The sequence below is a fragment of the Coregonus lavaretus genome (genome assembly GCF_964263955.1).
Source record: "Coregonus lavaretus genome assembly, chromosome: 20".
NCBI lineage: Eukaryota > Metazoa > Chordata > Actinopteri > Salmoniformes > Salmonidae > Coregonus > Coregonus lavaretus.
Genome location: NC_140007.1, coordinates 38,520,743 through 38,544,332, shown reverse-complemented (window position 1 = coordinate 38,544,332; position 23,590 = coordinate 38,520,743). Strand labels below are relative to the sequence as shown.

General features: G+C 43.3%; 1 protein-coding gene across 1 annotated transcript in view; it reads left to right on the top strand.

Annotated features, from left to right (window-relative positions):
* The window catches only part of LOC311147863 (activin receptor type-1B-like), a 40,080-nt gene that overhangs the window by 12,907 nt on the left and 3,583 nt on the right, over positions 1–23,590 (top strand). Inside the window, exons 2-6 of the mRNA XM_084184688.1 lie at positions 18,543–18,782; positions 19,061–19,190; positions 19,437–19,543; positions 19,808–20,038; positions 22,989–23,156. Of these exons, the coding sequence (XP_084040814.1) occupies positions 18,543–18,782; positions 19,061–19,190; positions 19,437–19,543; positions 19,808–20,038; positions 22,989–23,156 (876 nt within the window). The remainder of the gene's footprint in view (positions 1–18,542; positions 18,783–19,060; positions 19,191–19,436; positions 19,544–19,807; positions 20,039–22,988; positions 23,157–23,590) is intronic.

The following is a 23,590-nucleotide window of genomic DNA, read 5'->3' as shown; positions in this document are numbered from 1 at the left end:
GTTGAGGAAAGACTGATTGTTTCACTTCTTGTTTTTATAAGAAACATGTGTTGGAAATTCCAAATAGTTTGCATAGTCAACTTATGCACAGCACAGACACACACTTACCCCACTAGACATGCCACCAGGGGTCTTTTCACAGTCCCCAAATCCACAACAAATTCAAGGAAACGTACAGTATTATACAGAGCCATGAGTGCATGGAACTCCCTTCCATCTTATATAGCACAAGTGAACAGCAAACCTGGTTTCACAAAACAAAGAAAGCAACACCTCATGGCACAACGCCTTTCCCCCATGTGACCTACTTGTATGTATGTGTAACTGATAGATGCACACACACACTACATGTTAATGTATGTAAATTATAATAAAACATCTCCTTGTTGCAACTTGCCACTCACAAAAACATTTTAAAATGGAGAGACTGAGAAAGTTACCCATATCTGCCAATGTCAATAACCTCCAGTCTGCTGCCACCTGTTAATTTAGTTATGTTAAGTGACTCATTCCACTTCCAAGAATCAGAGAGCAACATTAAATTCCTCCCTCGTCCGGCCGGTTTTAGATAAGGACATGGTGCACTTTGATTGCTCACATTTTTGTTTTTTCAAATAGACAGTGTTGATGTGAGAGGTAAACGTAGCCTAGACTACAGGGTTGAGACTCTATGCGAAAATATGACTAGGACAGGCTGGGATGTACCTGAGTTTACTGTTCGACTTGGTTAGCCAAATGTCACACTCAAGCGCAATGTAGTCCTCTAGTACCAGTGAGAGTGGAGTAGGTTGGTTTCTTAGGCCAAGCAGACAGACTGTGGGGGTGAAGGGTTTGTCCAGCTGGGCTTGGGCTGCTTTATGAAGAGACTCGGCTCTGTCTGGAGCCACAGTTTCACACCACATAATGGATTATGCCATGGCAAAGCTGAAACCAGATGGACCCAGAAGTAGCCTAGGTAAAAGCTAAAAGCTGAGGTAAAAGCTAAAAGTTGTTAGGCTGCTGTAGGCCCTGGGGTCTTGTCTGGTCTATTAATTTACTCACAGGGTCGTCATGGCCAGTTTTGTCTCCTGTTGATGACATCAATGGAATTTACCAGTCATTAGCTTAGTCATCATGAGACCTTTGTGACTTAGATTGATGCACAAAAATATTTTATCGCTTGATGTTTTCTATAAATATGCTTTGTTGCACAATTAAAGGTAATTCCACTGCATTTCAAACAGACAGGAATAATCTAATTAATTCAGGGCTTGTAAAAGTATACCTAGGCTAAATATAAGCCTTCCACAACCATAAGACCCACTAATCATTTTATCAAAATAGTTTAACCTGCTTTTTTTTGCAGTAATCACTGATCTGGCTTTCAAGTCAGTCTATGAAAATCATCATCCACTAATGATGAGCAACTTCTGGTAGCAGGCACTATAGAAAATTGAACACAGGTTTCATAAACAAGCAGGAGGAGGGGCTTGGTGTCTGTGTGCGAGTGGGAAGGCGCTAAGGATACACGGCACAGAAGGACCTAAGGAGACGAGACCAAAAAGACAAATGCTCATAATAATAATTCGATATATCGCCCAGCCCTAGTCCCGACTGGACCCGACCACAGCTCTGCATAGCATATTTATTTTAAGCTAATAAGGTGAATTTATTGCCTTAGAAGGCCTAGCCAATATATAAAAATCTATTTGTTAACCAGAAGAGCATATTGGCTGAAACACTTTTTTTTTTTTGCCACTTGGTCCAGTCTGGTCTAGAACTGGGATCTGTTATCAGGTCCATTCAGGCTCAGGTCTGATTGTTCTCGGGTCCGTCCAGGTCCCCCCCCCCCCCCCCCCCCCTTCTTTGCCTTAAAACAAAATGTATATCGGACCTGAGTCTGATTTGTCCGTCCAGGTCCAACTTTTTGCACCCGAGAAGACCTCCACCTGAGACACTACTGTGAGGCAGTGCAGGGCATGTCTCTTCTCTCTCTCTCCTCTCTCTCTGTCCCCTTTTCCTCTCGCTCTGTCCCCTTTTCCTCTCGCTCTGTCCCCTTTTCCTCTCGCTCTGTCCCCTTTTCCTCTCGCTCTGTCCCCTTTTGCTTTCTCTTTCTATTGCTTTCTCTTGCTCTCTCTATCTCCTGTGTCTCTTTCTTAATCTCCCCCACTTGAACATTCACAAAGCCTATTGTGGACCTGGCTGTCCCACCGCAGACTTCTATTGCAGACTTTTATCTGTCGTCCCACTTATGCTTCCTTCCTCTGCCCACTCTGCCAGTAACCTACAGGGCTATAATACGCCTAGAACTAGTCTGGGTTCTGTTTCCTTGTCAGTAAAGGAAGCTCTGTGGTTTAATAGTTCTAGCTAGCCTGCTGCATTATGTAGCCAAGAATACTGCTCTTGTAGCCACTGCCTGTCGTTGCCTCGTGTTCAGAATCAGATCTCATGTAATCAAAGATGACTTAGTAAAGAGAACAAGAAAATACCCTTTTTCCTTGGCTGAGCTGTAAACAGAATATCATTTGGCGTGCTGCTGAACTATCCCTACAGGTGCTGGTGTGTGTGTGTGTGAGCTGTTTCATGTCCTAATGATGTTATGGAAATTAAAGGGAGCGCATCAAGTCAGATTCCAACATGTGCATGCTTGTCTACCAGATTAGAGCCAATGGAATGTCCAGGAACAGAGCTGCCTGGGAGTCACTGGTGATGGGAAGTTTGACTCTTTTTACTGACTCAGATCTTTTCAACTCGTTCAGTGAAAATAACAAATCTTTCTACACATTTAGTTCATTTTATTCAGTAATGCCTAGAGCACGCAGGACCGGCGAATGATGAACTAAAAACCAGAAAGAGTCATGATTCTACAAGCTTCCCATTCACCATAGGGTGCTGTGATTGGAGATGTGCTTTTTCAGTAAATGTAACAAATGTAGACAAAACAAAATACACTAGATAAGGTGAGCTGTTTTTGTGTCGGTAAAATGAATTATGAGAGAAATGTCGGTGGAAATAGATATAATAACATATCGAAGTAAACTTGGTCCTCCCACTACGACTCGTCGGGAAAGCATGCAGTTTATTAGGCTACAGATGAAATAAGTAGGATGAACTTCACAGGGTGGCGAAAGTGCAAGGTGATGAACTTGACGCTCCTTTCCAATATATATATTAAGGGTCTTATTCTGGTGACATGATCATTGATGCTTGGCTGCCATTTGACAAATAAAAAATGCTCACTTTTGTCCATAATAATCTCATGTAGGCTATACGTGCACTCTAGCGCGCTGTGCTTATCTGCATGCTGTTGGCCAGAGCGCACGTGCCAATACCGGAGTGGGCACACTCGCTATAGAACGCAACATTGTTTGTGAGAGAACCATCAGTAAAGTTGAAAATGTGATGGAAACCCATACTTCATCATGCATAGCCTTTTATCTGCAACAAGTCAAAACATTTTTATTCAAATGTTAATCTGTCGCCAGCTGGATGGAAACCTCGCTGTTGATACCGTTTTGAAACGAGGTCTAGTTGTGGCCGCAACCGGAGTAGATTGTGAACGACTTGTCGGAATGCTTGACTGCTGCGAGGGAGTAGCTCAATATTGTTCGAACTGCAGCAGCCCACCCCCCCCCCCTCCCCCAAACGATTTGTGTTTGAGTTTGTTGAGCAGAGGCAGGCTGTGTGTTTTGTCCATCAATAACATTCAATAATCAATTCATTCTTACACCATGTGATCAATTCAGTTATTTTCCTTCTCTATGTGCTGCCTGCAGCAAGACCTATTTTCCTGCGTGCACATATACGGTAATAGACAGTTAGTGGTGGTTAGAGCCCGTCTCCGGAGCCACCAGCAGGTCGGGCTTCATTGCCAAAATCCAGAACTATCCATTTAACAACCAGGCTAATAACCTCTTCTCTCTAATGACCACCTCCAGTCAACCCAGAAAGCTCTGGATGCCTAATTGCAGCTGCAGACAGTCTGGCCTCTCACTGACCCGTGGACATGATCGCTATGGTACTGTATCGTTGCTGTCGGATGACAACCTCTTATCTCCAAAACGGAAACCTTTCAGTAAATGGAAAAAAACTGCAATTTTTCCAATAATAAACATACAATTATAAAGCTTCAGAAGCTATTTAGGAAAATCTTTCCCCTAGAGCAGGGGTTCTCGAAGTGGGGTCGGGCCCACGGAAGGGTGTGACCCTTCTGTGGAGGTACTGCATTTAATTTTTTAATTTTTATGATTATTACTAACAACATATTAAATGACTTTCAGCCTAGGGATTTGTGGAATAAGTTTTTAAGTGTGTAATACAACAAAATGTAATATTATTAATCTACAATTTATTTTCTTAACCTTGGGTAACATGGGCCTGGGAGTCTCACAGGGATATTGGTATCCACAGTACTCTACCAATTATACATCTTTCAACTCAAACCTTTTATTCCTAAAAGTTATTACAATTACATAAATACACAGTAATTTAAAGATGCACTATGCAGAAATCGCTCTGTCATTTCCTGTTTGCTAAAATTCTAATAGTTCGCCTAATTTCAGTTTGTTACAAAACAAGCAAGTATAGTGTAGAGAATCATTGTACCATCTAAACCACTGTGAAATATATTTTCCCTAACCAAAAATATTGTATTTTCAGCTCTTTGAAGCTGATGTACAAAACTGAAATAAAAGATGCAAAAACTAAACTTAAGACCGGGAAGAATATAAATAGCTCACATAGAACAGATCTACTGCTTCTTAAACTTGCTTTCAATGAGAATGACAGATCTATAATTTACATTTCTGTGAATTTGGCCGGGATCACCCAAAAAGTTACATATTGCAGCTTTAAACCTGCAAAGTTTGCTCTGCTTCATGAGAAAATGTGTAGTATTGCAGAAAATTAGCTTGAAAACTGCAACATTTTCTCTCCAATGCCAAGAAATGGGCCTTTAAAATGTTCCTTCCCAGGGCCCGAGACTTGGTTCATCCGGCCATGCACTGCCGACGTCATGGTAAAATATATATATATATATATATATATATATATATAATCTCTATCTGTATATACATATACACACAGTGCTATGAAAAAGTATTTGTCCCTTTCTAATTTTCTCTACTTCTGCATATTTATGATACTGAATGTTATCAGATCTTCAACCAAAACCTAATATTAGATAAAGGGAACATAAGTGGACAAATAACACAACAATTACATATTTATTTCATAAACAAAGTTATGCAACACCCAATTCCCCTGTGTGAAAAAGTAATTGCTCCCTTACACTCAATAACTGGTCGTGCCACCTTTAGCTGCAATGACTCCAACCAAATGCTTCCTGTAGTTGTTGATCAGTCTCTCACGTCGCTGTGGAGGAATGTTGGCCCACTCTTCCATGCAGAACTGCTTTAACTCAGTGACGTGTGGGTTTTCAAGCATGAACTGCTCGTTTCAAGTCCTGCCACAACATCTCAATTGGGATTAGGTCTGGACTTTGACTAGGCCATTCCAAAACTTCCAATTTGTTGCTTTTTAGCAATTGTCATGTAGACTTGAATGTGTGTTTTGGATCATTGTCTTGCTGCATGACCTATCAGCTTCAGCTCACAGACAGATGGTCTGACATTCTCCTGTAGAATTCTCTGATACAGAGCAGAATTCATGGTTCCTTCTATTAAGGCAAGTCGTCCAGGTCCTGAGGCAGCAAAGCATCCCCAAACCATCACACCACCACCACCACCATGCTTGACCTTTGGTATGATGTTCTTACTGTGGAATGCAGAGTTTGGTTTTCGCCAGGCATTACTGGAACCATGTCGTCCAACATTCAGTATCACAAATATGCAGAAGTAGAGAAAATTAGAAAGGGGGCAAATACTTTTTCATAGCACTGTGTGTATATATATCTCACTTTAGTTGTGTTCTGATTATGCAGGGGTCCCTGATGAATTTGCTATCTCTGGCCCCAAAAGGTTTGAGAACCCCTGCCCTAGAGTCATGAAATTCAGAGTACATTGAGGGGAGTTAGGCTACTGCTTTCAATACCAGTAGAAAATTGGCAAAAATGGAGTTATAAGGTTTTCATCTGACATCAACAGTATATTACAGACAGGAGTAGAGGATTATTCAGTCATGTTAGTTACCTTGTGAATTAGGGTACATATGTCAGACCTGAAATTTTAAGTGTGACCACTAATTGCAGTCGCAGACAGCCTCTAACTGACCTGTGGACATGATCACTGCTCTCACAGTGTAGAGTATTCCTCAGTACAACTAGTTCCACCTGTCTGTGTCCTTGGCCGTTTATTTCCTCAAGCATGTTAGTTGGGCCTACTCTTTAATTGGAGTTTAGAATGCAGACCTGAAATATGATTAGGTAGTCATTCATATTATATATTGATTTCAAATACTAGGCCTGTCCTGAGCTCTGTCAAAATTAGGGAAGCACTGGTTATGGCAACAACGTTTTGTTAATTCCTTCCAGACCCATAGGGCTCTGGTCAAAAGGAGTGCACTGAATAGGATGCCATTTGGGACAGCCAAATGTCATTTGGGACAGACAATGTCTGTCTGCCGTTTCCTGCCTCAACACAGCAGGAATGATAGGAACTTCACACTTTCTTGCAGCCAAAACAGCTCCATCCATCCTGCATTCAATTCTTTCTTTTTTTTAAAGTCAGTCTAGACTGGGTTTTAATGACTGAATGTCACAGCTGCTTGCTCTAGCTAGCTGCAGACCCCTCTCGCAGCTGGGGTGCTACATAAGCCACCATCTGTCCCCTCCCACCCTATCGGTTCTCTGTCTGTCCCCTGTCGGTCTTTCCACAGAAGATGACATTTTCAGACACTCTTACATTTACATCATTTAGCAGACACTCTTATCCAGAGCAACTTACAAATTGGTGCATTCAACTTATGATAGCAAGTGGGACAACCACTTTTTTTCTTATTCTTTTTTTGTGGGGGATGGGTGGGGGGGGGGGGGGTAGAAAGATTGCTTTATACTATTCCAGGTATTCCTTAAAGAGGTAGGGTTTCAAGTGTCTCAGGAAGGTGGTCAGTGACTCCGCTGTCGTGGGGGAGTTTGTTCCACCATTGGGGTGCCAGAGCAGCAAATAGCTTTGACTGGGCTGAGCGGGAACTGTGCTTCTGTAGAGGTAGGGGAGCTAGCAGGCCAGAGGTGGATGAACGTAGTGCCCTCGTTTGGGTGTAGAGTCTGATCAGAGCCTGAAGGTAAGGAGGTGCCGTTCCCCTCACAGCTCCGTAGGCAAGCACCATGGTCTTGTAGTAGACATAGGACATTAGAAGTTTGCATAAAAAATAAACATTTTATTGTTCAAAACCAACACGTTTCATCAAATGCCTTCATCTGGGTATTTTATCTGTATTCTCTATCCCCAAAACACAGGGTCTGGTGTGTGTGACCTCCCCGCCCCCACCCGCCACTCTGGCCGCCCCTCCCCCTTCCACCCTCTCCTCTCCATGCTTCACTGCTCCTGCTCTTTGTTGAGCACAGGGGCCAGTCCAATCACTCCTCGTTTCCCGCTAATCTCAGCACAAAGGACCAGTGTAAGAACACCAATTATGAGGACTGGATACAAGAGCAGAGTTCACCCAACCAACTCAAATGCCTGACTGTCCCTCTCCCAGGCCATTCATATTTAGATATTAGGAAATTAAATCATAGGCAAAAATGTTGTTCTGACTGCTCTGTTTATTTTGGGCACTGATGGGTTGTGGTAGTTCCCCCCCCCCCCCCCCCCCCCCCCCCCCCCCATTGGCTCATTCTCAGTCTATGTTCAAGTGTAGTATGTTACCGTCTAGGTTTTTTAATTGAACATGGAAATGGTGATCTTTTCATGCTTGTACAGCTGTTGTGCAGCTCAAGGTCCAAATCAGATCCAGCTTGGCTAGTTTTAAAGCCATGATAACCATAAGGACTAACTGACCACAACCCAAGGCTCTGGTAGGCCACAGACCACACAGTGGCCAGGACTAGGAACAGCTGCTGTGCTGTGTTCTTCAGCCATGTTGGTTTTCCTTCCTCAGTTGCTGGGCTACTGGTTTTCTGTCTATGTACACCTAAAACGCTATTGCCCCCCCCCCACATAGCCTTCAGTCATATTCATAGCCTATCGAATGGAGATAGCAGGGAATATATATATATATAATATTTACAGCTAGACAAGATAGTTTAGGAGTGTCTGTTATAAAAACTAAATAATTTATGCTATAGCCTAATGCTCATGCATCTGACAGAGCGAGGGGAAACAATATTTTCTGACTGGACATTTTGCGCTGCTTTGGTGGAATTCTTCTGTCTGGCCTACATTCCTCTCTAGGCTATATGACATATTTATTGAAATGGGCTATAGCAACTAGGAATAGGCTAATTACTCAGTCACTTGTGTGCGCTGCCCTTTTTTTTTTTTTTTTTTTACTGTGCGGTGCCAGTCAAGTTAAAATAGTTTAGCCTATCATCTGTCACATAATACCATCACCATCGACAATGTCTGTCAATCATCATCGATAGACGATGCTATTGTAATATCGCCCAACCGTACATCAGACAGGATAGAGGTGTGTTTGAATGGATTGAATTCTGAGTTTTTCTCTCATTTCCTAAAAAGGAACAGTTCAAGATTGCTCTGACGTCTTTGGAATGGCCACATTGACATTCTCTGATGTATTGAAGAAGACTTCCATTCTCCCTGTTGGCCAGTCATTATAAGGGTAGAGGGAGTCTGTAGCATAGCAGACTGTCCTTCTACCTCTCTCTTAGTTCAAGGCTGATCCCCCTCTTTGGAATGGACACATTCCCTGATGCTTTGAAAACTTCTCTAAACTATATCTGTGTTGTCTGGGACAGTCACCAGGCTATAGAAGGTATGCAGTAGCCTCCCTCTGCCTGGGTCTTTTCTTCCTGCCTTATTCAGCTAAACTATGTTCTCTATTCAGCTTCAGATTAGGAGGATGTGGCACTGGGTTGTTTTTCTCCCTTTATCAGAGCCTGCTGCTTCACCGCTGTGTAATCTGCAGGAAATGTGTGTGTGTGTGTGTGTGTGTGTGTGAACATGGACACGCTCCACTAGGAGTTACTTACTGGCATTTTCCCGGTCAGACCAACCTACACGCACCACACACACACTGCTGACGACATGCAGCAAGAGAACATCATAGACTCACTCCACTTTCCCCCCAAAACGCTGTTCCAACAAAACGCATGCACATTTAAACACACACACACTTACACACACACGCGTTACACTCACACATTACACACACGCCCACACCTACGCAAACACACAGCTGTTGAACTGTGGGAATCACTCCCAGGACTTGGGTGGGGTGGTTTGGCCACTTGCATGTCACCATCACTCATCATGATTTTGTGTGTGTGTGTGTGTGTGTGTGTGTGTGTGTGTGTGTGTGTGTGTGTGTGAATGAGTAAACCTGGGAAGTGGGTTCAGTAAGACTGAGTGGGAGGAAGAGTGTAACGAACTCAGAGGAAGATGAATGGATCCCAAGGCGAGAGTGGTGAAATGACCGCTGTAGCATGGAGAGGGATGTGTGGTGGTTAACTTTTTTATGCAGGTTATTCTCATAGGTTTTATATCAATTCTGCAAGAGAGACCTGTCGCTGTTAAAAGTCAAAACGGCAGTAAACCTAGAGATAGTCCTAAAGCTTGTACTGACATGGCTTGCCAGTGAGTTGGCGAGTCTGAGACCGAGACTGGTGCTGACAGGAGGAGAGGGCTCAAGGGCTGTTTGAAAAACCTCCAGAATAGGGAAAGGATTAGCAGAACGCTTCGGAGTAAATCCCCCTTTTTTTCTCCATCCGGAGGGTGTTGAGGTCTGACAAAGCTAAGCCCTTTAGGGGTCTGTCTTTTAGTAGGCACCAGGCCTAAATCCACCCGGTCCCCCTCAGGGTTTGTATTTGTTCCTTCCTAAAGAGTAAACATTTTTATTCTCTCTCCCTAAAGCCAGAGTGATTGCTATTGTAGCCTGGTTAAAACGGTATTCACCATTGAGCACAGCGTTCAGTCTGGTTTAACCAGGCTACTGCCATTGTCCCTGGATCAGTTCTTAAGCTGTCACACTTCACTGGCATCCCAGTCTGTTCCTCCCCTAACACTGACTGGGGATCAGTGTGTTGTCCCCCTCTGTGAATACCTGTCCTGCTGATATTGCGTAACAAATCTAAAGAAATTGCTTTATTGGCTGCTCGTCATCTTTTCCATTCATGTCAGAATCAAATGACTTCCTGGGCTACAGCATCCAAATAGGCTACACATCTAGATACATGTCTTTGTAAGAGTTGAGCCTGTCAGATTTAGAATATCTGTCTTAATTTGAATGAATGTTTTCGTGCGATATTCCGTATGCCAGTATCTCAAGAATCAAGTTTTTATTTTTCGTTTTTATGAGCGTTTATATCCGCTTGTTCTCATGTTGTCTTTTTGGTCTCGTTTCCTTCTGCTGTGACACGTTTACATTTACATTTTAGTCATTTAGCAGACGCTCTTATCCAGAGCGACTTACAGGAGCAATTAGGGTTAAGTGCCTTGCTCAAGGGCACATTTACGTCATTTAGCAGACGCTCTTATCCAGAGCGACTCACAAATTGGTGCATTCACCCTATAGCCAGTGGGATAACCACTTTACAACCGAGCACACACACACACACACACACACACACCAAGCCCCTCCCCCTGCCAACATTGTTTATAGAATTTGGCAGTACGTCCAACCGGCCTCACAACCGCAGACTGTGTGTAACCACGCCAGCCCAGGACCTCCACATCTGGCTTCTTCACCTGCGGGATAGTCTGAGACCAGCCACAAGGGCAGCTGATGAAACTGTGGGTTTGGACAACTGAAGAATTTCTGCACAAACTTTCAGAAACCGTCTCAGGGAAGCTCATCTGTGTGCTCGTTGTCCTCACCAGGGTCTTGACCTGACTGCAGTTTGGCGTTGTAACTGACTTCTGTGGGAAAATGCTCACCTTCGATGGCCACTGGACTGGACAAATGTGCTCTTCACGGATGAATCACGGTTTCAACTGTACTGGGCAGATGGCAGACCGCGTGTATGGTTTGCTGATGTGAACAGAGTGCCCCGCGGTGGAGTTATGGTATGGGCAGGCATAAGCTACGCATAACTAACACAATTGCATTTTATCGATGGCAATTTGAATGCACAGAGATACCGTGATGAGATCCTAAGGCCCATTGTCGTGCCATTCATCCACTGCCATCACCTCATGTTTCAGCATGATAATTCATAGACCCATTTCGCAAGGATCTGTACACAATTCCTGGAAGCTGAAAATGTCCCAGTTCTTCCATGGCTTGCATACTCACCAGACATGTCACCCATTGAGCATGTTTTGGGTGCTCTGGATCGATGTATATGACAGCGTGTTCCAGTTCCTGCCAATATCCAGCAACTTCGCACAGCCATTGAAGAGTGGGACAACATTCCACAGGCCACAATCAATAGCCTGATCAACTCTGTGAAGGAGATGTGTCGCACTGCATGAGGCAAATGGTGGTCACACCAGATACTGACTGGTTTTCTGATCCATGCACCTACTTTTTTTTTTTAAGGTATCTGTGACTAACAGATGCATTTCTGTATTCCCAGTCATGTGAAATCCATAGATGAGGGCCTAATGAATTTATTTAAATTGACTGATTTCCTTATGAACTGTACCGCAGTACAGTCTTTCAAAATGTTGCATGTCGTGTTTTTATTTTTGTTCAGTGTAGTTTGAGACCTGTGTTAATTTTCTATAATGCCTGCTACAAGAAGTTAGTCATTATTAGTGAATGTGCATTATGCATGGTTCTGGTAAAATTTGTAACAAAAAGGGCATTTTCATAGACAGACTTGAAAGCCAGATCAGTGATATTGCAACAATCAGATTGAATTATTTTATCAAAATAGTTTAATTATTAGTGGAAAGCTTTTATTTAGCCTAGTTATAATTCCACATGCCCTGAATTCATTAGCTTATTCCTGACTGTTTGAAATGCAGTGTATTTTACCTTTTTAATTGTACAACAAAGCGTATTTAGAGAACATTTAATTAAAATAAAATAAAAAATATATTTTTTTTTAAATTAAATGTTTTCTCTAAATACGCTTTGTTGTACAATTTAAAAAGGTCAAATACACTGCATTACCATGTAGTAACCAAAAAAAGTGTTAAATATATATTTTATATTTCAGATTCTTCAAAGTAGCCACCCTTTTCCTTGACAGCTTTGCGCACACTTGGCATTCTCTCAACCAGCTTCATGAGGTAGTCACCTGGAATGCATTTCAATTAACAGGTGTGCTTTGTTAAAAGTTAATTTGTGGAATTTCTTTCCTTAATGCATTTGAGCCAATCAGTTGTGTTGTGACGAGGTAGGAGTGGTATACAGTATATATAACTCCTGAGTGGCGCAGTGGTCTAAGGCACTGCATCGCAGCGCTAACTGTGCCACTAGAGATCCTGGTTCGAATCCAGGCTCTGTCGCAGCCGGCCGCGACCGGGAGACTCATGGGCGGCGCACAATTGGCCCAGCGTTGTCCAGGGTAGGGGAGGGAATGGCCGGCAGGGATGTAGCTCAGTTGATAGAGCATGGTGTTTGCAACACCAGGGTTGTGGGTTTGATTCCCACGGGGGGCCAGTATAAAAAAAATAAAGTATTCACTAACTGTAAGTCGCTCTGGATAAGAGCGTCTGCTAAATGACTAAAATGTAAATGTAAAATGTACAGAAGATAGCCCTATTTGGTAAAAGACCAAGTCCATATTATGGCAAGAACAGCTCAAATAAGCAGAGAAGCGACAGTCCATCATTACTTTAAGACATGAAGGTCAGTCAATTGGGAAACTTTAAAGAACTTTGAACGTTTCTTCAATTGTAGTCGCAAAAACCATCAAGCGCTATGATGAAACTGGCTCTGATGAGGACCGCCACAGGAAAGGAAGACCCAGAGTTACCTCTGCTGCAGATAAGTTCATTAGAGTTCACTGCACCTCAGATTGCAGCCCAAATAAATGTTTCACAAGAGTTCAAGACACAGACACATCTCAACATCAACTGTTCAGAGGAGACTGCGTGAATCAGGCCTTCATGGTCGAATTGCTGCAAAGAAACCACTACTAAAGGACACCAATAAGAAGTGACTTGCTTGGGCCAAGAAGCATGAGCAATGGACATTAGACCGGTGGAAATCTGTCCTTTTTTGTCTGTCGAAATTTTAGATTTTTGGTTCCAACCGCCTTGTCTTTGTGAGAGACAGAGTAGGTGAACAGATGTTCTCCGCATGTGTGGTTCCCACCGTGAAGCATGGAGGAGGAGGGGTGATGGTGTGGGGGTGTTTTGCTGGTGACACTGTCAGTGATTTATTTAGAATTCAAGGCACACTTAACCAGCATGGCTACCACAGCATTCTGCAGCAATACACAATCCCATCTGGTTTGTGCTTAGTCCCACTATCATTTGTTTTTCCAACAGGACAATGACCCAAAACACACCTCCAGGCTGTGTAAGGGCTATTTGACCAAGAAGGAGAGGGATGGAGTGCTGCATCAGATGACCTGGCCTCCACAATCACCCGACCTCAACCCAATTGAGATGGTTTGGGATGAGTTGGCCCGCAGAGTGAAAGAAAAGCGGCCAACAAATGCTCAGCATATGTGGGAACTCCTTCAAGACTGTTGGAAACTATTCCTCATGAAGCTGATTGAGAGAATGCCAAGAGTGTGCAAAGCTGTCATCAAGGCAAAGGGTGGCTACTTTGAAGAATCTAAAATATTTTGATTTGTTTAAGACTTTTGGTTACTACATGATTCCATATGTGTTATTTCATAGTTTTGATGTCTTCACTATATTCTACAATGTAGAAAATAGTAAAAATAAAGAAACTCTTGAATGAGTAGGTGTGTAAACCCTTTTTTTGGACTGGTACTGTATGTGTGTGTGTGTTTGTTTGTTTATTTATATATTACAGCTCTGGAAATAATTAAAAGACTACTACAAAATTATCAGTTTCTCTGGTTTTACTATTTATAGGTATGTGTTTGGGTAAAAATAACATTTAGTGTTTTATTCTATAAACTACTGACAACATTTCTCCCAAATTCTAAATAAAAATATTGTCATTTAGAGCATTTTTTTGCAGAAAATGACAACTGGTCAAAATAACAAAAAAGATGCAGTGTTGTCAGACCTCGACTAATGCAAAGAAAATAAGTCCATGTTCATTTTTAAACAACACGATAATGTTTTAACTTAGGAAGAGTTCAGAAATCAATATTTGGTGGAATAACCCTGATTTTCTATCACAGCTTTCATGCGTCTTGGCATGTTCTCCACCAGTCTTTCACATTGATGTTGGGTGACTTTATGCAGAAATTCAAGCAGTTTGGCTTTGTTTGATGGCTTGTGACCATCCATCTTTCTCTTGGTCACATTCCAGAAGTTTTCAATGGGGTTCAGGTCTGGAGATTGGGCTGGCCATGACAGGGTCTTGATCTGGTGGTCCTCCATCCACACCTTGATTGACCTGGCTGTGTGGCATGGCGCATTGTCCTGCTGGAAAAACCAATCCTCAGAGTTGGGGAACAATGTCAGAGCAAAAGGAAACAAGTTTTCTTCCAGGACAACCTTGTACATGGCTTGATTCATGCGTCCTTCACAAAGACAAATCTGCCCGATTCCAGTCTTGCTGTAGCACCCCCAGATCATCACCGATCCTCCACAAAATATCACAGTGGGTGCGAGACACTGTGGCTTGTAGGCCTCTCCAGGTCTCCGTCTAACCATTAGATGACCAGGTGTTGGGCAAAGCTGAAAATTGGACTCATCAGAGAAGATGACCTCACTCCAGTCCTCTACGGTCCAATCCTATTCTTTGCTTCTCATTGATGAAGGGCTTTTTTCTAGCTTTGCACGACTTCAGCCCTGCCCCTAGGAGCCTGTTTCAAACTGTCCTCGCCATGCACTTCACCCCAGCTGCCGTTTGCCATTCTTTTTGTAGGTCACTTGATGTCATCCTACGGTTGTTGAGTGACATTCGAATGAGTTGGTGGTCATCCCGGTCAGTAGAGAGTCGTTTTCGCCCTCTGCCGGTCTGTAGTTTTGTTGTCCCCAATGTCTGCTGCTTGACCTTGTTCTTATGAACCGCCGTCTTTTAAATTTTAAGAATGGAACAACCTGACGCTCACTGTAACCCTCTGCCAGTAAAGCCAGAATTGAACCCTTTTTTCATCACTCTCAACTTTCCTTTTCAACTCTTTTGGCATGGTCAATAGTTATTTTTTTAAATTTAATATTACTTTTGAGGTACTATTAGCACTGTTTTTGCCATCCAGCTAGTCCTATTGCAAGAGGATAGTGATGACCACAGCAGTGGTTTTTATACTTTTCCTCGTTTTTAAATAAGATTTGGTTCAGGTGATCACCTAATCAGTACCTAATTCAGTAGAATGAGGTGTGCCTGTGTTGGAATTCAACAGACACTGGAAAGGAATGGCTGTCATAAATGTAGAGATGCTGATTTAAGAAACATTTGCAGTGGTCTTTTTAATTTTTTTCCACAGCTGTGTGTGTGTATGTATATACAGTGGGGGAGAAAAAGTATTTAGTCAGCCACCAATTGTGCAAGTTCTCCCACTTAAAAAGATGAGAGGCCTGTAATTTTCATCAGAGGTTCACTTCAACTATGACAGACAAAATGAGGAAAAAGAATCCAGAAAATCACATTGTAGGATTTTTTATGAATTTATTTGCAAATTATGGTGGAAAATAAGTATTTGGTCAATAACAAAAGTGTCTCAATACTTTGTTATATACCCTTTGTTGGCAATGACACAGGTCAAACGTTTTCTGTAAGTCTTCACAAGGTTTTCACACACTGTTGCTGGTATTTTGGCCCATTCCTCCATGCAGATCTCCTCTAGAGCAGTGATGTTTTGGGGCTGTCGCTGGGCAACACTGACTTTCAACTCCCTCCAAAGATTTTCTATGGGGTTGAGATCTGGAGACTGGCTAGGCCACTCCAGGACCTTGAAATGCTTCTGACGAAGCCACTCCTTTTGTTGCCCGGGCGGTGTGTTTGGGATCATTGTCATGCTGAAAGACCCAGCCACGTTTCATCTTCAATGCCCTTGCTGATGGAAGGAGGTTTTCACTCAAAATCTCACGATACATGGCCCCATTCATTCTTTCCTTTACACGGATCAGTCGTCCCTTTGCAGAAAAACAGCCCCATAGCATGATGTTTCCACCCCCATACAGTAGGTATGGTGTTCTTTGGATGCAACTCAGCATTCTTTGTCCTCCAAACACGACGAGTTGAGTTTTTACCAAAAAGTTATATTTTGGTTTCATCTGACCATATGACATTCTCCCAATCCTCTTCTGGATCATCCAAATGCACTCTAGCAAACTTCAGACAGGCCTGGACATGTACTGGCTTAAGCAGGGGGACACGTCTGGCACTGCAGGATTTGAGTCCCTGGCGGCGTAGTGTGTTACTGATGGTAGGCTTTGTTACTTTGGTCCCAGCTCTCTGCAGGTCATTCACTAGGTCCCCCCGTGTGGTTCTGGGATTTTTGCTCACCGTTCTTGTGATCATTTTGACCCCACGGGGTGAGAACTTGCGTGGAGCCCCAGATCGAGGGAGATTATCAGTGGTCTTGTATGTCTTCCATTTCCTAATAATTGCTCCCACAGTTGATTTCTTCAAACCAAACTGCTTACCTATTGCAGATTCAGTCTTCCCAGCCTGGTGCAGGTCTACAATTTTGTTTCTGGTGTCCTTTGACAGCTCTTTGGTCTTGGCCATAGTGGAGTTTGGAGTGTGACTGTTTGAGGTTGTGGACAGGTGTCTTTTATACTGATAACAAGTTCAAACAGGTGCCATTAATACAGGTAACGAGTGGAGGACAGAGGAGCCTCTTAAAGAATAAGTTACAGGTCTGTGAGAGCCATAAATCTTGCTTGTTTGTAGATGATCAAATACTTATTTTCCACCATAATTTGCAAATAAATTCATTAAAAATCCTACAATGTGATTTTCTGGAGAAAGAATTTCTCAATTTGTCTGTCATAGTTGACGTCTACCTATGATGAAAATTACAGGCCTCTCTCATCTTTTTAAGTGGGAGAACTTGCACAATTGGTGGCTGACTAAATACTTTTTTTTCCCACTATGTGTGTATATGTATATATGTATGTATGTATGTATGTATGTATGTATGTATGTGTATATATATATATATATATATATATCACACACAAAGTATGTGGCCCCTTAGTTCCAGTGAAGGGAAATCTTAACACTATAGCATACAATGACATTCTAGACGATTCTGTGCTTCCAACTTTGTGGCAACAGTTTGAGGAAGGCCCTTTCCTGTTTCAACATGACAATGCCCCCGTGCACAAAGTGAGGTCCATACAGAAATGGTTTGTCGAGATCGGTGTGGAAGAACTTGACTGGCCTGCACAGAGCCCTGACCTCAACCCCATCGAACACCTTTGGGATGAATTGGAACGCCGACTGCGAGCCAGGCCTAATCGCACAACATCAGTGCACGACCTCACTAATGTTCTTGTGGCTGAATGGAAGCAAGTCCCCACAACAATGTTCCAACATCTAGTGAAAAGCCTTCCCAGAAGAGTGGAGGCTGTTATAGCAGCAAAGGGGGGACCAACTCCATATTAATGCCCATGATTTTGGAATGAGATGTTGGACGAGCAGGTGTCCACACACTTTTGGTCATGCAGTGTATCTCGTGAATAGCCCATAACTTTGAAAAAGTTGATTTTTCGGCCATATCGCCCATCCCAACCCGACAGTGTTGTGATTGGCTATGATTTCTCCTGCCGGGCTGGCATCTGTTGTCAAAATGGGAAAGCTGTTTTGACTTTGGCTGTGTTATCTAGTGGAAATCGGGTCAAGCGGCCAATGTAGAAATCGCTCTGTCATTTCCTGGTTGCTAAAATTCTACAATGTAAGCTCCCAGGACAGTCTTCTCCCTTTCTCTCCTCAGTGTGTTTTGTGTTCATCTGCAGTGGTGGATCTGGTTTCAGCCTGGGCTGTCTGTCTGCACAAACCGTACTCCACTGGCTGTGTTGAGTCTATTCTGAATGGGACTCTATCCTGGATAGTCCAGTAGATGGAATGTATGTTGTCTTTCTTAATTGTTGGTTTAGGTTGCCCTCTGCTGGAAAAAAATGTGGTCAATGCAGTGATTCAATCGTTTTCCTCTTAAGGACTGGACTATAGGCTTATAGTTTAAGGCCATCAATGACAGTTAATCTCATTCTGTTCTGGAAATTCCATGCCCATGCCTGTTATCTTGGTCTCTGTTCAAGCTCCCATGATGCTCCTCAGACCACAACGGAAATAAGTCTGACTTTGCACTCCCGGTCACGTAAAAACAAAATGTACTGTGTGTGTATATGTATAAATAAATAAATTGCTGACCAAATAAAAATCTCCATCAATTGGCAGTATTTCTAACCTCCTTCCTCCCTCTTTCCCCCCAGCCCTGCGGTGTAACTGCACCAACTGTGTGAAGTCTGGTTATGAATGTGAGACTGACGGGGCGTGCATGGCCTCCACCTCCTTCATCCAGGGGCGAGAGCAGCATGTAAGGATCTGTATTACCAGAGACAGCCTTGTGCCCCCTGGCCAACCTTTCTACTGTCTGAGTGCTGAGGGACTGCTCAACACACACTGCTGCTACACTGACTACTGCAACCGCGTCGACCTCAAGGTCCCCTCGCGTGAGTAAAGCCGAAGTCACACCAGCCGCGCATTGAATGTGCATTCCACCAGAATAGCTTCCGGTCATAGTCTCTTTATCTGCAGTCATTTGAAAGAACAGGACTGGTGAAGGCAACCCCCTTGTAGACATTCACCATGTTGCTTTCATATCAGTGCTGATAAGGGAGAGGAGATGGAGGAAGCCACTTTGGGCTATTGAGATGCACCCTTTGTGTTTAGGTTAAACTGGAAAGATACTAATACCACGACCCTGTTCTCAATTTCTCCCTCTCTCCAGTCCCAGTGAGCTCTGGTGGCCCCTGGGGGCCGGTGGAGCTTGTGGCTGTGATCGCAGGGCCAGTCTTCCTGCTGTGCATGCTGCTGCTGCTGGGAGTGTTCCTGTTCCAACACCACCAGAGGACCTACAGGTGGGTTGGCACTACATGATGGGAGGGCCCTACAGGTGGGCCATCAGGTTGGCCATTAGGTAGCCTAGAGGTTAGAGAGGTGGGCCAGTAGGCGGAAGGTTGCTAGTTCAAGCCCTGAGTGGGAACTGACCTGGCAACTGGAGGGCTGCTGGTATCGGATTTGGGTGGGTTGAGATGGACAGAAGGTACATTTTCAGTTTCTCACCAAATAGACTAAATCTCTCCTCTCTTCTGGTGCTGCCGCAGGCAGAGGCTGGAGGTGGAGGACCCCTCCTGTGAACACCTCTACCTGGCCAAGGACAAGACCCTGCAGGACCTCATCTACGACATGTCCACCTCCGGGTCTGGTTCTGGTGAGTAGACTGAGCCTACACTGCTTGAAGAAAAGGTTATAGATATGGAACCGCAAAGCATGCTTATTTTTTAGCAGTATACTCTACCCTCTCCTGCAAACAGAGGGTATATTACACTAGATATTGCTGTTCAATGTTAAGAATATCCTTTAGACATCTCTGTAAGTAATAGAGTAGATGCATACAAGTTTGTATTTAGGTAAAAGCCAAATGGCATCAGTGGTACTCCTGGCTATCTGCTCTTCTCTCTGCTTCCCCCTGCAGGTCTGCCCCTGTTTGTGCAGCGTACCGTGGCCAGGACCATTGTTCTGCAGGAGATCATCGGGAAAGGCCGCTTTGGGGAGGTGTGGCGGGGGAAGTGGCGTGGAGGAGACGTGGCGGTGAAGATCTTCTCTTCCCGGGAGGAGCGGTCGTGGTTCAGAGAGGCTGAGATCTACCAGACCGTCATGCTGCGACACGAGAACATCCTGGGATTCATCGCCGCCGACAATAAAGGTGAGCATTCTCTCACCACACACTAGGGCAGGATTTCCGTTAGGAAAATGTAGTGCCGGACATTTGACCGGCAGCATTTTTTAATTAACGGACATTGGATAAATGTACTGGACCTATATGCATTGGGTGCTTAACCTGATTAGTGCATCCACCCACTGTTCTCAGAATGACAGAAATCACATTTAGATTATGGTAATTAATCTTAACAGAACATGCAACGGTGTGCATCCTTCTTACCAAATTCCGATGTTCTCTTTGAAGATGTTAGAATAACTGTCTACATTTACTTTTCCTCAGCCAACAAGACAAGTAACGAACAGCAAAATCACTAGCCTATGTCAATCTAATATCCCCATAGTAGAAAAGTTAACCTATTCTATTGGTCAGCTTGTTGTTCTGTGCATGAAAGAAATGGCCTATTCGAAATAGACTCTGGGACAGTTGTGGGACGATAGATCCCAAATTCATACAACCAGTAGGCCTAGGCTACATAAGAAGCAATGAGTGATGCAACAGATCAGAATGTTTAACTTAAAATGTTGATCAACTATTATTTCTTCACATTATAAGCACAACAATGTGCACAAGGCAGTAGGCTACGTGCAAATGTTTGTTCCATAATGCAATTAGTGGGAAAACACTGTTAGCAATTTAGAAAGATGGGAGATCTAAAGATGCAACAACTAGAATAATATTCCATTTATCCAAAGCGACTTAGTCATGTGTGCATACATTTTTACGTATGGGTGGTCCCGGGGATCGAACCCACTACCCTGGCGTTACAAGCACCATGCTCTACCAATTGAGCTACAGAGGACCACGAATGGGTTGCTAATATGACTAGGATTGTGCCTTTGGCGAATGGACAATGAAAGAAAGTTGATTTGAAAACCAAGAGAACATGAGAGAAAAGGCTACTGGTTGCGACGGTATATGGAAATCATTATAAAATAATTGCCTCTACGTTTCTATGGTTGGATTTTAATTTGAAGCAAGGGCAGACTTTTCTCATAATATGAAGTAAGACGTTCAGGTTTCAAACAATTTAAGTATATGTTTTCAAAATGCATACGGCCTCCAGCTCATTGCAACGTGGTGTGTGACACGCTGAATCCTGCCTACCGTTTCCTATATGCACTTGAATGGAAAGAGTGCTTCAATTACCAGTTGCGAAATAAAAAGTGTAGATATTTTTAATCGTGGCCATCAAAACTGTTTTTACACGCAATTACATTTAGAATTGTTACACAATGATTGGGCTTATAAAAGCACATTTGATTACAGCAGCAACGAATGAGCTGTTTGAGAAGCTGTAGCAGCATCTCTCACGCTGCCTGATTTCCGCTCATAGTTTCTGTATCACACGCCAATTTAATTCCACTAAATTATGCAAATGACCCTATAGACCAATAAGCATGACCGGTCACATTTATTTACATCGACAAGGATTTTTTTTCTTCTCCTGGACAATTGGCCGGAGACAGTTTTATCTGGTTTAAATTTTTTTATTGGTCAAAAGCAAACTATTACCGGCTAACAGAAACCCTGCACTGACGGTTATTGGCCAGCAAATGACCACGGTCACCGTAATAACCATTCGAATAGCCAACAACAACCAAAAAAATTAATATATACAGTGCATTTGGAAAGTATTCAGAACCCTTGACTTTTTCCACATTTTGTTACATTACAGCTTTATTTTAAAATGGATTACATTATTTTTTTCGCTCATCAATCTACACACAATACCCCATAATGACAAAGCGAAAACAGGTTTTTGGACATTTTTGCTAAATGTATTTAAAAAAAAAAAACATACCTTATTTACATAAGTAATCTCAGACCCTTTGCTATTTCACATTTACATTTTAGTAATTTAGCAGACGCTCTTATCCAGAGCGACTTACAGTTAGTGATTGCATACATTATTTTATTACTGGAATCAAACCCACAACCCTGGCGTTGCAAGCGCCATGCTCTACCAACTGAGCTACATCCCTGCCGGCCATTCCCTCCCCTACCCTGGACGACGCTGGGCCAATTGGTGCGCCGCCTCATGGGTCTCCCGGTCGCGGCCGGCTATGACAGAGCCTGGATTCGAACCAGGATCTCTAGTGGCACAGCTAGCACTGCGATGCAGTGCCTTAGACCGCTGCGCCACTCAGGAGGCTGTGAGATTGCTATGAGATTCGAAATTGAGCTCAGGTGCATCCTGTGTCCATTGATCATCCTTGATGTTTCTACAACTTGATTTGACTCCACCTGTGGTAAATTCAATTGATTGGACATGATTTGGAAAGGCACACGCCTGTCTATGTAAGGTCCCACAGTTGACAGTGCATGTCAGAGCAAAAACCAAGGAATTGTCCGTAGAGCTCCAAGACAGGATTGTGTCGAGGCACAGATCTGGGGAAGGGAATCAAAACAGTTCTGCAGCATTGAAGGTCCCCAAGAACACAGTGGCGTCCATCATTCTTAAATGGAAGAAGTTTGGAACCACAAAGACTCTTCCTAGAGCTGGCCGCAAGGCCAAACTGAGCAATCGGGGGAGAAGGGCCTTGGTCAGGGAGACCAAGAACCCAATGGTCACTCTGACAGAGCTCCAGAGTTCCTCTGTGGAGTTGGGAGAACCTTCCAGAAGGACAAATCTTTGACTTGAATGAGGAAGCCGATCTATTCATTCCATTTATATGGCAGCACATGCAGTCAGGAGAGGAGAAAATGTTCATCTTAAAACAATACAAAAAATACAGTGTGTGTGTGTGTGTATATATATGTATGTGTGTGTGTATATGTATATTTTTATTTATTTTGTGTTGTGTAAAACATCAAGGGGTGTGAATACTTTCTGAAGGCACTGTATCTCTGGTGTTATGTAGGTGAATGTCATTCTAGGGCTCCTACTGGCTGTAGTTTTATTGACAGAATGATCCTCTCTCTCCCTCTCCAGATAACGGCACATGGACCCAGCTGTGGCTGGTGTCAGACTACCATGAGCACGGCTCTCTGTTTGACTACCTGAACCACTACTCCGTGACAATCGAGGGTATGATCAAACTGTCCCTGTCTGCTGCCAGCGGCCTGGCTCACTTGCACATGGAGATACTGGGAACGCAGGGTAAGCACAGCGGGGAGATGAATTATACGGACCATACACGTCCACTCAGACCATACGTGTTTACATTCATAATTAGCCTGGGGCGCATTCAGCAGTTTTGGAACGTTCAGATAGAAATATGTACAACAAACATTCCTCTCCGACATGTAGAACAAGGAATCATGTCGGCTCTATTCATGGCATTTCTATCTGCAATGTTTGGCAACTGAACATGGCCCAGGTAGCCAGATCTGTTGGTGGTTTAGCCAGCTCCTCTGTTGTGTTAAAATATTCCAGATATTGTTTACTGATTTTAATGCTGTTTTTCCATCTCTCTACATGTTACACCCCTCACTATGGCCATAGTTTGCACTGATTGCCCTGCCTATAGATTAGCATTTTATAAGGATCCTCATTAGCTGACGCCTCGACGACAGCTAATCTTCCTGGCGTCC